The following is a 15,034-nucleotide window of genomic DNA, read 5'->3' as shown; positions in this document are numbered from 1 at the left end:
GTAAGAATATTGTACCACGATACTCTTAAATATCGTGGTACAATATTATTATTTATTGTAATTTTAGCGATTTTTCCTATAGGGGAGATGTTATTACCGGCCAAAAACACTAGTATCAAGTGTTTAGATACGTATTAAGGTCCATATTGTTTGACAACGAGTTTTCTGGAATAGTTTGTCGTACAAATATACCGATAACAATAATCAAAATTGTGTTAAATTCTACTACAAAACTGTTTGAAACAGGTTTTACACAAAAAATATTAAAATATATAAATATTTCCCAACAAATATAAAATATTTCAAGAAGCCCAACTTAAACAGAATAAACAGCTAATAAAATGGTTAATTAATGTATACTTCCTTATAAACAATAAAAAATAAAAAGAAACTATTTATGATTCCTGTAAAAACCAAAAATACTTATCGGAAAAGAGCGTACCTCAGTAGAGATATTAAAAATATTTATTTTTATATAACTTAAGGATAATTGTGGAGAATCGTGGTGTACACTTAAATGTTGTATTTAATTCTTGATTTAAACTTTTCATTGATAGCCTATACCAATAAAATCAAGCAGTTGTCGAGACCTCAGCCAAGGAAACTCGTCAACAAACGATTCAACGTGCAATTTATACTATTAGACACAATGTAAATGGCGTTTCGATATTATTGTATAATTCGATATTATTAATTTGACACAGGCTCAAACCACCTCGTAGTAGTCTGTGCTGTAATTTTTCTTTTTCAAACTCGCCATAGGAAAATAGGAAAACAACGGTTCTGAACTTACAGCGAAAGTATTAACGTAGACTCAACGCTAACAATGACTTATCGTGAATATTTCAACCTAACACACAACTTTCGTCTAAAATTCTGGAACAAACGCCAAATGGGGAAAAGATGCAAAGAATAGTTTCAAGTTTGTCGCAGTCGGTGCTAAGTCCCACTTAGCTTTATCGATCAGCTGGGCGGCCTTCCACGTAGCGTGGGAAACGACCCGTGTCAGCTGTGAGCCATACATGAATACAACAATGTATCTGTCCACCAATGACACAGGTGAGTTACCTGAGGTGGGCGGGGCCACCTGTGATAGGTGCGAGTCAGCCAATAGCGTCACACCTGCGCGTACACCTGTACCTACCTGCGCAGGGGGCGGAGTCGCGGCCAAAATGGAGGCAAAGACGCCGCCCCCGCCCTACTGCCACTGACGTCATCCAGAATTTAATTTGGTAAATGGCTCGACTCTCTTTCTCCGCCGGGACACTGTTATTAAAGTGTATGTTAATTCCGCAGTGTAATTAAATGTAAAATGAGCGTTTTGTGAGCAGGAATTATTAACCTACATACTACATTGTTCAGCCGCGTGAATGTAGTAAAATGTTGAATGTTGTCTGCAGAAGCTGCTTGGTAGATGTCAAACCTAGTTAATTTGATATAAGATTGTGTGTAATACAACTTAATGTCCAATTGTTGGCCGATCTATTGAACATGTTGCGAGAGCGTAGTAAAATGTTGAAGCTACTCATTATATATAATTGTTCCAGTAAATTTGAAATAAGATCGCATAAAAATCTCAATGTCCTATTTTAGTCGATTATACTTCTGAGTATAATCGGTAATTGATTGGAAGTTAACTGTACGTTGTTACAATGTACCTTTGAGTCAAAGTGTGTTGATTAGCTTATCAAAGCTTTATTTCACCAGTATAACAATCATTTACTTATAAATAATTACCAATAAAGTATATGTCACGAATCATTCACCACGAATAACAATATAGGTGAATATTTACACGCATTTAGGCTACTCGTAACTCGTTAAAACATTCAATAAAATTTACTTATTACTTCAATGTGTAAACTCTATCCTAAACGTGTCTTCAAGGCGGTGAATATACACATCGAACGTTTCAGGACGAAGAGCCTCGGAGAAACCCGCCATAAATATAGTTCTGGTGACAGCGGGTGGGGAAGCGACCCGACCACCTGTATATCGTGTGTGACATAGAGCAAGTATTGGTACATAGAGTACAGTATGGTAGAAGGGGGTGGCGCTCAATACACTGTATCCATGCGCTATAGCCACACTCCCAGCGTATACTGGGCAAACGTGAAATTTGTTAAATAGTTTTGAATGTTGTAGCAACACAATCATACTTATGAATAATAAAAATCACTATTTATTTTTACGATGAAACAATACATTCTAAGGTAGCCGGTCTACGGTTATATGAAACTTCTTGGTTGTAAAATGTTTATTTAGTTAACGTAACCTAAATGAAATACATAATTACAAAATAGCCAAAACGACTTTAATAAAAATAATCTACCCACGTATTTAGATTGCTTTACGCGTTGGGAATTAAAATGAAAATCGACGCGGCACCGCGCCTCGTTGCAGCATTACCGCTTAATAGCGGCAATTAATTATTATTAATGAGCGATTGTTTTAGGCGGGAAGTTTTATCAGTTTATGCGGAACATTTCGACTCATTTTATTCCATGTAACATTTTACCGTGGATTAACTTAGTGTCATTTGCATAAGCGGTGTACATATTTTTATCCAGTATTGATTTATAGGTAAGTTGATATTTATAAACTGAAATAAAATTCTAATTTAGTAATCTTAGGTTAATTTGATTTGCCCGTTATAAAAAATGCTGCCTCAGTTACGACAAACATAGTGGTTTGGGTGGTTCCTAAATATATGGCTATTCGCATAAATTTTTTAAATATAAAATGTAGGTGATTCGATGACTCAATTATTGTTAGTAGGCGAACTATGAATCCTTGCCGTTTTGTGGATTCGCATATCAGTGCCACTACTTAGGTCGTGATGGAATGTCAAATCCAATGTTAAAAAGTTCTTTAACCTCTTAAAAATACAATAAAATAGTGTTCAACTAATCATCGTGTAATAGCTGCTAATCTGACGTTCTTCTTCTAATAGTCGAAGCAACATGTGTTTTGTCTCCGTTCCCATGAAGATATTAATAGGTACCTCTCAACATGCGTCGTAGTAGATCCGCCACACTAATAGAATGCAAACTGACAACTCGGTGAGCAGTGCTTGACGCAGCGAATTCATCTTTTAGATAATTGGCTATCACTTGTGTTAAAATTGTATAAAATCGGGAAATTATGTTTTTTATCTGATACATTGCCCACCTATGTTCGCAATTTCCCTGTTCTCGTGGAAATGATGTCACGAGATTAGTAAGGAAGTTAGGAGTTAGGGTGGAATTAAAAAAAATATTTTTGTTGTTGGGATTTTTCAAATTATGAAGCATCTGCCTACTCTGCCCGGGGCTTAAAATATTGATTGCCTTTACTTCTACAATGTCTATTGTTAATACGTACAATACTTGCAGATCTTTTTTTTTATTTTGTTTATAAGTGTTTACGATCCCATCAAGACTTTAGACTTGTGAAAAAAAACAGTTAGGCACTCGGGTATACATCACACCACATACCACCCCTTTGTATCCTGTAACTACATACCTTTGTCTGTAATGATAGACACTCGAATCTGGCGCCGTCCGCCGCCGCAGTTATCCATGTGTAATGTGGTATTCTGCACAGTTGCATATACCTCCCAGGAACATCTATGTTGTGATGATCGCACCACATTCAGGTGAAACGTCTGGTAAAGATTAGGTGTTAATGAAGTGCAAAATACTAGTATTTGGAAACATAGAAAAGATTGTTGTGTGTAATTAAAGTCCTACATGGCTTGCCGATCCAGCACCAAGATTCCCCGGTTTGACGTTTATTTATTTATAAACATTTATGGCGACATTTAATTTTACTTGGTTAAGACGTTATGGGTTTTTTAGAGTCTACGATTATGCTTCTAACAGGGATAGCGTCCCCTCACCTTTTCGTGAATATGCCGGAACCAAAGACGCTCCTCTTGCACAAAGGTCTTTTGCATTCTATTGGATAAGTAGTTCTACTGTAACTTATTGAATATTCGTGGTCTTCTGACACGGTCAACCTCCAGAGGACCACAATCTTCCAACCTTACTCTTCCTAAATTATCTCCTCTCCTAAAGTTCTTTGTTTGTTTCCAGTGCCCGTCCCCAAGGATCGTGCCAGTCCAGAAGAAGACAACTTCATCAAGTGCTCCTTCTGCGGCCAAGGGCTCCCCAGCTTCCTGGCACTCAAGGAGCACGTTGATGCTCAACACCCTGGAGGTGCCTTTCCCTGCGTCCACTGCGCCGCCACCTTCCCCTCTCGTGATCAGCTAGACAAGCACGAACTGCTGCACACTGCTAACCAGCAAGTGGTGAGTGGGGTTCAGCATTGTGTGTCATTGAGCTTTCAAAAGTCCAACAGATGTTACCAAACTGGTCTTATGGCAGCATACAATGGGGGATTTACAGAAAAAGTAATTTCTTCGCTTGCTCGATTTTGAAAACTGCAAATGTTGGTACGGATAGTCTGGCATAGTGTCGTACAAAGCAAACCCGTGTAACGAGAAGATCATTTTAAAGACTGTCGTCATCGGTGAAAAACGAGTATGCAGCAACTTATAACTTAAATTAAACTTCTTACTAGTGATTTTCTGAATGTAATTAAAATTTACTGTTTCTTTTTACCAAAGCGAACTCCAATTAGATACAAAAATTATGAAATATAAATCGCGAATAAGTGAAATCTCTCTGGATGTTTGTTTTAACACCCATAGGCTACATCCAAATAAATATTCTACGAATGCTTTGGATCATTTGAGGATGAAAATTTAATGGAGTACAAAGAATTGTTCGAATAAAGGAAGACGCCACATTTAAATTACATTTTCATACATTTTTTAAGAGCATTAATAACTCATCAATAAATGTCATTTTGAAATTTAAAGCACCCAAAGTAGTCTAGAGTATGGAGAATGTGCTTGATTTGGCAACTAACATGGGCTATGCTTGTATGTGCTACTTTGGATACTGTTTGTATTTTAATAAATTGTGTAAAAAGTAATAAATGTACTTAATGTATTTTAAAACGTTAGTAGCACCCATGGTGGAAGGTAGCACCAACATACCCGTAATACTTAAATATTTCCAAAATCAAGCCTTGATTACTGTTTAGCATACATATTGAATGTTGATAAAGAAAGACACAAACATTGCTTATCAAAACCTCTTACTCTAGTTAGATGACAAATGCTTTTATAACAATACAGAACTTGTTGCACAATGCACCGCCATGATTCGCTAGTAATTGCACTGTTCTGATTAATTGATAAGGTTCTGATAACTAATTAGACAAAGTTGTTTCACGGTTTCTCCCAATTAAAACTAGATTAGGAGATAACATTGTTAGAGATAACGCGTTGGTGTATGTACGTTGTTTATACGTCACGAAATTGCGGAAACGTTTTTATGTTTGGTATTTATAGAAGTTGGTTTGCCTTTGCTTTTTGGATTCTAGGGTAGATGGGGTAGACATTCCATATATAATGAAACAGCTGTAGCAAATTTCGCATTCGAATATAACACAGTTGATAAGCCGCTAAAGAAAGTAAATATTTTACTTCCCTCTATTTGTTTTAGATAGGTACTATAATAATATATGAGATATAATTGATGAGAAATAGTTTACAGTTGTTTGACCTTGAGTCTGGCCAAAGTCTAATCAGCAATTAACATCATCAACATTGATGGCGCAATCCATCTACCGGGACTCATTTGGATCAAAAAACCACCACTACTTTAACATCGGTATGGAATGTCTATATTTAAAGCAGAAGGTTTCACGGACGGTTTTCCCCCGTGATTCCCCAAAGTTTATTCCTCCTCACGCAGCCAACTCGATGACCCTCTTCTTTCTCAGTTTACGGTTTCTTTGGATAAACAAATTGCAAAATGTCAAGATACGAGGGCCGCTTCTGTTCAAACTTATAAACTCCGGGTTGGCCTCCATACTGCGATGTTTACCTTAGCCGCCCCAGTCCTGTTTATGACGAAGTTCCAGGACAAAAAACAACCTGCCGGCCCAGTTTTTTGTGAACCGCACCTTCCTGCCCGAGCCCTATTCTACAACCATTGCCTTCTTTGAACCCCGATTCTTCGTTGCGCCTGATTCTGAGATAGCGAGGTTCGTTTGCTAGCAATGGAGTGTGTAATGGAGAACCAAGGATCCATTCGGACCACTCCTTTTCCTGCGGAGGAAACGAGATTCATACAGACGATTGGTGTGATAGCAGTGATTAAGATCTTTATGATTATTATTTATCTACATTTCCCTCTTCATACTTTAAATTTAGTTATTTAACTTACTTGTATGTGTCTATAGTGGCTATTAATAAAATCCTTCGCCAAATCTGGTTTTTCAATTTCATATGTTACCGTAATGGAATTATACTATTAGAGTTACGTTTTATTGCATTTTTCATGAAATCAGTCGATTATTGGGCAATTGAGCTGCAAAAATCAAGCTAACGAAACTAGTCTGAGAAAATGTGTTTACAGGTTTCAATTTGTTTTTACAACTCATTAACACTCCATTATGCTGGTATAATTTTTCATGATTGGTTGTGTGTGATTTTGATCAAAATGTGTACTATTCACGGATAATTTTAAAATAACACTTCCGAAATTTAACATATTGAGAAATGAAAACTTCCAAACTACGTACCTCCCACTTTGTACGATGGTGTCGTTTCGATTTAAACGTTCTAATAAGTTTTTCTCAACTGTTAATTGTTTTAGAAACAAAGGGTTAAATGACTAGGTTGATAGACTACTATCAGTGAGGAAAGCGGCTGTTAATTACTGTAGTGATAAGAGTGAGGAAACGGGAGATAGACCCACGGAGCGAGGGCGTCTAGTCTTGGAGATACTGAGACTCGCTCAAACTCTTCACCTGTAAAATCAAGCAGTTACGAAAATGGTATGTTAAACGCACACATACCACATATGATTCCACTTAAAAAAGAAAGAGAAAAGTTCATATGGAGGTGTGTCTGAAATGTGCATTTGTCTAGATATCTACCATTTTGTTTTTATTCAAAAACATTTCTATCTTTGAACTTTTCCATCCGATCTTTATAAAACTTGGTATTTATTAGGTGAAGAGGCCTATGTTAGGTGATGATGAAGTCCTCTCTGATTATGATATTTGTTTGGTAGATGACTACGATATAATTTCCATTTACAGCCTGAAGATGACATTAATTTGGCGCCGAAACTATTTTCTAAATATAAAAGGCATTCACACAATTTTAAAAATTTTCTGTTTTCACAGCGTTGATACCATAAAGAAAGTCCGATATGCTTGGATGGCGACTTCTCCCAAGTGATAATTTGGTTAGTCGGTGACTCAGTAGGTAGCTCGACTAACGATTTTTTGGTTTGTTGTGGGTACGTATCGGTGCAATCAAATGTACCAGTACATTTAATTAATCGGTCCACCGGGATTGCGCCACTGCCAAATCAACCCCCCCCCCCCCAAACGCACCGTCATTGAGCCAATGCGGCATTTATTCAAGTTCAGAAAATACTTCAAGTTCAACTTTAGTGTCTCCCTTCATTATCGGGTTAGGTTAGGTTAGGTTACATTCCATCTACCGCCCGATTACCCGGCTACCTGGCTACCTGGAGTAGCGTTGGCCAAATCCCGGTGTGTGCCAGGCTGACACTTTGTAACCCTCACATAACTGGCGCAATTCCGGTCTCTCCTTTAATTTGTATACTGTACCAAATCATCCCTTAAAGTAAGATAAACAACAGTCACATCTATTATGAACGTGTAAACTAACATACACCCCTAGTCGATCTCAGTCCGAACATTTAGGGGTGAACAGATAGGCTAGGGTCACTAGAACTGATAAGGTGTGTTGATATAAACTAAGCGTTTAAAGGAAAATATTTACTCGGAGTTTAAACACGGGACTGGGTCAACCCGTTTTGTGTACATTGGTGAAGTACAAATGATAACAAACAAATCAAATATAGCTCGGAGACGTGTTACTTGCGATTCTGTACACTCCCGAGGAGAAAATATCTTTGGACCTTGGACTCGAAAACATTTTAAAAACATGTATTGCTATAATACAGTTTGTTGTCAACTCGCGTTCTTATTTCACCATCAATATAATATAGATTTTTTGTAAATGTAAAGATTGTTCGGACAAACATGCAAAATTTAATATTTTCCAAATTCATCTAAAAATTAGCGTCAAACTTCTTGGCTTATTAATCCTTGACAACAAAAATCTATGAGATCTCTCGACAAGTCCCATCGATCTATTTTCGTTTTCATTTCTTGTCATATTAATCATACTCTTGTTTTAAGGAATCAGCTGATTTACAAGAATCACAGTTGTTGGTAGTAAATATCGCCTGTTAAGTTAATTTATGCTTGAAGTATCGGTATACTCAATACTGTTATTTCGATTTCACTTCTGTAGAAAATATATGTACACAACTAAATTAAGTACAGAAATTGAAGATATCAATAGCTTCATTTAGATAAGGTTAGAAATTATATTAGTTTAAAGAATATTTTGCGGCTATTACTCAATTTTGTTGCAAATTTTCGAGTTCAAAAGGTATGGGTACATTTCAGCGTTAATATTTTTGCTATCGCACTAACTCTTCTTTCAAAATACAACCATTCCAAAATTTATTCCCGAAGACAGTCCGGAACCTAGGAATCTGAGGCAAGAGGCGTAGCTTCAGACTGAAAAGTCAAAGGTAAAAACACCGTGTGGACAAAAAAACAAAAATGAGGTTAGTCAGGATGATATATCGGGAGGGGAGGAAGGCACACAAAGAACCAACATCGGGACCTCAGGATGTTTATAATGGAAACAGGTGTCGGGGGTTGGGGGTGGGGGAAGCAAAAACAGCCCCGTACATCTGTCAGGCGAGGTGGGCGATATGGCGAAACGTGGAGAAGGCGTACGTGAACAGGCGAGTACCTAACTGCAGCAAGCCCTCGGCCGATTTGCATTTGAAAGGTGCGAAAAGCACCAAATACAAAGCCCATTGTTTTACTGTCCCCGTAAATTGGCTGGGCGATAAAAGCTGTTTAAATTTACATGTAGTCATATGTTCTAGGCGCAATTTTTAATAGTGTTACGAATAATTTAGGTGTTTTTTATGTAAATTATTGTATATATCGTGTGGTTTATCACCCCTTGTGAATTTTTAGAGTTTTGATTTATGTATTTGCAAAAGTTTAAAAATGCCTATACCGTAATTAATACCCGATTTAAGAGACATGACAGAATTTTTTAATATACTGAGGAAAAAATCGTAATGACGATAAAAAATTATCTTGTCCGATTAAAATAAGACCGGATGTGATTGCCCCCCGATTCCGAACAATTGGATTATCTAATGCGAAACTCCTCATTTAAATATATCTTTAACCTTATCAATCATGAAACGAATGTGATTCCTTAGATATCCGTTAAAAGGACGTCAACATTAATTGAAAACGGTCAGTTTTAAGCAATATTTTCTGGTGGATCTTCGATTAAAATCATGACACTAAACAAGGATTGTATTTTGAAGTGATATTTTTAAACAGACCGTCGAGTCGAGATATAGAGGTAGAAAAATAAAAAGACGTCAGTGACAACTCACGTAGTCTTCGTTCAAGATGAAGGTAATTAAAAACTGGGGATTAGCAATGCAGATCTCGCCTTGTCTCAGGAATCTGTGCGAAATTAATTGCCCGTAGACCTCCCCCGCCCTCCCTTCGGGCTTGATGAAGAGACTATTTGGCCGGAAGTGTTGAAAAAGTGTCTCCCCGCTTTTTTGGGGAAGAACTTTTTAACTTTTCACGCCCGAGTCAGCCGTTAGTTCACAAGGGGTTTTCAGCTAAACGCTATGATTACCAGTGTCTCACATGTCAGATATTGCTGTAACACTTTTTAATCAATTAGGTTGTTGATATATGTAGACTTCCCATTCTAATTTTAAAGATGTGTTAAATTTTGTTGAATTGTGTTGGTGTTCATTTCTATCACCAAAGTGGAATGACAACACTGTAAAATATTGCATCTTGTTGTCACATCGACTTTTTAAAGTAGCACACTGTGTGAGATCTAAAAACTATGTTTTATTAAAATATTATTATCGACGTCGGTATCCAAAAATTAATGACGAAAATTAGTTTAGATATTTTTTTTAGTATCGGCGAGTGATACGAAAATCTAGGATATTTTTATATTATTTTCAATTTATCTGTTGTGCATCAAAAACATCAAACTATGGAGCCCTATTACTTGTGTAGATTATTAAATAACCTAAAACCGTCATACATAAAAAAAATAGTATCACCAAAATGTTTTACAGAGAAAAAATCTCCGCGTTTGATTTAGTTAAATTTGTTATTGGCGGTGTTCCAATGGCTATCGGTTTCGACTTTCGTCCTTTTACGCCGAACTTCATCAGGTCCAATGCTGCCATGGTGGCGCGACGTAGGGGACTGAGTGGAGTCATTGATTGTGGAATGCATGCCAGGCCCGAGGCCTCGCCACAACGGATCCTTGTGTCCATGTGCCACTCCTGTTTATACCACAGTTTTTGTGGCCCACAAACGATTAATTGGTGCTAGGGAGCGGTGTCTAGCCGTACACATTCCTCCTGACGGTTCTTGACGCGAATCTTGAGGTAAACCCGTCAATTTTAAAATATTAAATATTTATTCCAGAATATTTTACATCGTACATTTGGTGGTATTTGTATTGTGTTTCCATGGTGATCGTATAGTTTTTGTCAAAATAATCCGAGTAAATTTTGCCATTTCGTGTAATAGTCTTATTGTGGGGTTTTTTGGTTTTTATTAGTGAACTTTATGACACTATATCATTTTTTTTTGTCTAACGTTTCTAATTTACTATTTAGTTTCTTTTCTCGGATTCCTTTTGAAAGGAAGAACGATTTTTGCGAGAAAAAACTTTGTGGAATTCTTTTGTGCTAAGATGGCCGCGACATCTGGAACAAAACGCGGGTCGATTATTGAAACTGAAAACCGGTCTCGCTCAGAATGGCGGGTCAAAAGTAATTAACCTTGACGTTTATACCTCGAGCTGGAAGCTAGTCTGCCTACCTGACCCGGCCGCCATTGCTCAGGCACAAAAAGTCGACCGTCGCCTCACAGCCTATATAATTAATTTCGTGTTTATTTTCCGTTTTATAGTTTTTGCAGTTTCATTTACGAGCCAAGACCGAAACACGCCGCAGAGTGACCATCTTAATTTAGATTTTGATGAGTTATAAAAGTTTTGAACCGCGAAGTGAAGGGAACTTTGACGGTTTGAGTGATGACTGCTTTGACGTTGACTCCGAGAAGAAATCGACAACCGTCGACCGTCGGCTTTCAAAATATGATTTAAACAACCTTGTATTCGCCCTGTTAGAGTATAAAGTACTAAAACAATACTTACTAGGCCTAATTAGCTGACTACTTTACATTGTAATTTTCAGATCTTAATGTGGTTTGTTCATAATATTGCTGACGTTTATCTTATCCAGGTCACCCTGCATTGTCGATCAGCTGTTTATATTGTTGCATTGTCGGTTTTCCCACATACTATGTCTAACAGATTAGCGATATCCTGGAATGTGAAGACCTAATTTCACCGAGGCACACTTGGGTGGGTTCAGGCTATGATTGCAGGATGAGTGTAGGGTGGAGTGGCATGCATCCAGTTGTGGAGACTAAGACCAGTTGTTGCAGCCAAAATCAATTATTAAAATCGCAATGATCATGTTAGGGGTCCAGTTTCGAAATATCAAAATGCTACATATCTTTCTCTAATTCGAACAGGCAACATATTGAGGCAAGAACTATAATTCACCCGTTGCATGTTTACTTCCCGATCGGAAATCGAACCCGGGTCTCTCAAGTCAGACGTGGATACTGACCTCTACTACCTCTCCAGTAAAGTTCAGGTAGGTGGTCGTCCGGCCCAGATCATAACACATCAAAGCACTGTTTAATCCTGCCTCAGTTACTTCGGCCGTAAATCTAATTCTGTCGCAGTTCAAAGCACTACAAACTAGCAGCACAGTTTGTCGTCTGTCGCTCCGCCAGGTTATAGACCACATTGTTCGTGGACAAATCTCACAAGGTACTAATAACAACCAACGCGAATCGCGGTCACTCATAAAAGACACGCGGATTGCTTTTATTTCCTTGGACTGTTAGTGCTCGCTTTTTAGGTTAACAAGACTGAAATTATAGAAATCAAATAAAGTTTGATTTTATTCTAAGAATGTACGTAAACATGTTTCAGATGTTAATGTGAAACACGGTGTTCACACGTGTTTGGCCGTTTACAGTCACAGTACAGGTTTGCAAGTAACGGCGCTAACGCAATATGGATACTACACGCATATTGCGTCCTGACTTAGTTCGGCGCAAAACTAGTCTATACTCTCCGCCTTTCATAACACCTTTCTCACCTACGGTTTGTCCAAACAAACTAGTCACCAAAACTTTAACGATAATAAATTAAGATGTGCATGTTTTTTATCATCCTTGATGTTATTTTCAGACAAACTGGTAAAAACCTTGATGTTATCTTAAATCATTTTTAATGTACTGAATTGAGTATTCCTCGTTTCCGGTGCCTTGCTTTGATAACGATCCTTTTGATAAAAAAATTCAAAACTATCTTGACTTCCGTCCGATGGCAAAATATTCGTTTTGATAACAATTGTTTAGTTTTTTGTCTACTTGTAGGGTTCTTGATGATGTTTACGCTATGTCCCCTCAAGTCGTCATCCTTATCGCATTGGTCTTCCTGGAATGCGACAATTAATGCGGGAGTGTATTTGTGTTTGTGTTTGTGTGTGTGATGGAGAGAGGGAGAGAGAGATCGCGTCCACAGATGGAGGTTGCGTCACCACAGCTGCTCGCGGGCGCTGTGGGAATACATAGAGTAATGTCGAGTAAAAGAACACCTGTGGGTGATGACACTGCCATCTGTATACTCTATGGCGCCGAGAACGACTTAACAAGGTTTCCAATTGTCCGATGTTACTCTTATGGAGGTATCATGTGGAGCTATTCTTTCGGTTTACCAATTCCTAAGATCTCATCGCTTTCCCATTGTAGTGATTATTTTATAAACATGCTCTGTGCCACTGCCCCTTTACTGGGAGTTATTTTTCTCTAAATCGGGTTAGCTTTCCTAAATACTTATTATTCAAAATGCTGGATTATTTTCGTTTCAGACGATTAGCTAACTGTATTTTACAGAGTGCTGAATCCATTATACACCCCCATTATATTTGAAGATTTTCGTGGTGTTTGAAACATTTTATTCATATATTTGTTATTCATAGTCTACACTACTAGGAGAATCGTGGTAACTTACACTTAATGTTTACTAAATAATCAATTACTTCTTGATTAATATTGCACTTGAAATATAATATACTATACGAATATAATAAAATACCACTTCCATTACGATTCCTTAAACTGTCAACCAGTTTCCGACTGGACATGATGATGGTCAAAATCAATCGCCCTTTTGATGTTTTTAAATATCCAAAGTTTTGTATTCTACATTATAGGTGTAAATATATCAAACAGTGTTGGAAACTTTGTTCATCGTTTCAATAAAAAATAATATTACACAATGGGAAAAAATCGTACACGCCTCATATTTGTTGACGCTTCAACTACTTTCACAGCAGAAAATCTTTGAATCAAATTCAGATTATATAAATAAGTGCATTTTTAGACCGATCTCAGTTGGGCCCACCTGTTTAGCGACAGGTTTGATTTATCTCCGGGTTTTGGATGGCGGCCACTTTTTGTCGGGCCAATTTACCTCTCGTTACAGTCCATAAACAACCCTTGACACCTAACGTGGATTTATCACGAGATAAATCAACCGTTCGATTGATCGATTTGCGTGAAATTATATTGAGACTGGTGCTTGATTGAAACATTGCCGTGCGTGTTTGTAAACATGGAGTCACGAAAAAGTAATCGTATTAAAACAACAGAGAAAGGAATCTTACGTTCTCTAGGTCGGTGGTTCGAATCTCAACTTGATCTTTGGGCCTTTATACTGGGGAAAGAAACAGCAATCAGCAACAAAGCTAGGCAACTCACACTCCTTCTTTCGTAAGGTTTAAATACACCTAGCATTCTCATCTTACAAGTAGCATTGTGATCGTTAACATACTGAATGTTTGCTTCATGACACAAATACGTTTTTAGAGAATGATTTGATTGAAGAGTGTTTGTACAAATATGAAATACTAATGTCAATGCGTATATTCCTAAATGAGTAAATCAGTATATTTTCTTTATATTTTTTCCATTGTTTTAACAATAAAAAATAAATGTAATCTAGTAATAAATAAAATAAATAAATCCCTTTCATAAAACCCCACAAAATCAGTAAATCTCCTTCCCTCCCGTATTTCATTAAAACTCTGTATATCTTGCATGTTTAATTTATAGTGTGCAAATATATCTTTACTTTTCTATACTTGTTTTAGTGCAATTTTCAAATGAACCATGTGGCTATTTATAAACCTATATTTGTATATATTTATTTTAAAATAAAATGTGTTCTAATTCATCAATTTTTTTTTAATTGCTTCTTACCGTATATAATTAAAAATAATTAGCTAAATACACTAAATTATTTATGTTAGTTTTACTAACCACAATTCTTTTGGACACTAATATAAATAATCACTAAATCAATTAAGTAAGAAATAGCATATCCTCGTGTGATGGAGAGTGAAACATTTGTCTAGTGGAACATATTCCACTATAAAAGATTATCGGGTGTTTCCTTTATTCCACGTTCAGTAGAACTACTTACCCCTGTGACACAGGTTTTTTCCTCCGCGTCTTCAACCGTGTACACCGTGCATCATTTATAAAGTTGACGGCCTCCTAAATCTCTACCCGTCCCAAGGGGCTCCCGTATCAAAAAAGATGGCCACCTAACGACCCCCGGCTTAACTCATATAAAGTGAGGCGATCCCTGCACTTCAACGCTTTCCCGGGCGTCTTTGCTTGTTTCACGGGGGACCATTTT

The 15,034-nt window shown here is 37.2% G+C and overlaps 1 protein-coding gene across 4 annotated transcripts in view; it reads left to right on the top strand.

The window, feature by feature from the left end:
* The window catches only part of LOC128997796 (zinc finger E-box-binding homeobox protein zag-1-like), a 496,300-nt gene that overhangs the window by 469,380 nt on the left and 11,886 nt on the right, over nucleotides 1-15,034 (top strand). For all 4 annotated transcript variants that reach the window (XM_054423508.1, XM_054423509.1, XM_054423507.1 and 1 more), the window contains one exon: nucleotides 4,077-4,291. In XM_054423508.1, the coding sequence (XP_054279483.1) occupies nucleotides 4,077-4,291 (215 nt within the window). The remainder of the gene's footprint in view (nucleotides 1-4,076; nucleotides 4,292-15,034) is intronic.

Source organism: Macrosteles quadrilineatus, unplaced genomic scaffold (genome assembly GCF_028750875.1).
Source record: "Macrosteles quadrilineatus isolate MER2022 unplaced genomic scaffold, UCM_ALF_1.0 Scaffold_7__1_contigs__length_78375512, whole genome shotgun sequence".
Taxonomy (NCBI): Eukaryota; Metazoa; Arthropoda; class Insecta; order Hemiptera; family Cicadellidae; genus Macrosteles; species Macrosteles quadrilineatus.
Note: the sequence above shows the minus strand (reverse complement) of the source record. Positions and strands in the feature narration are given on the sequence as shown.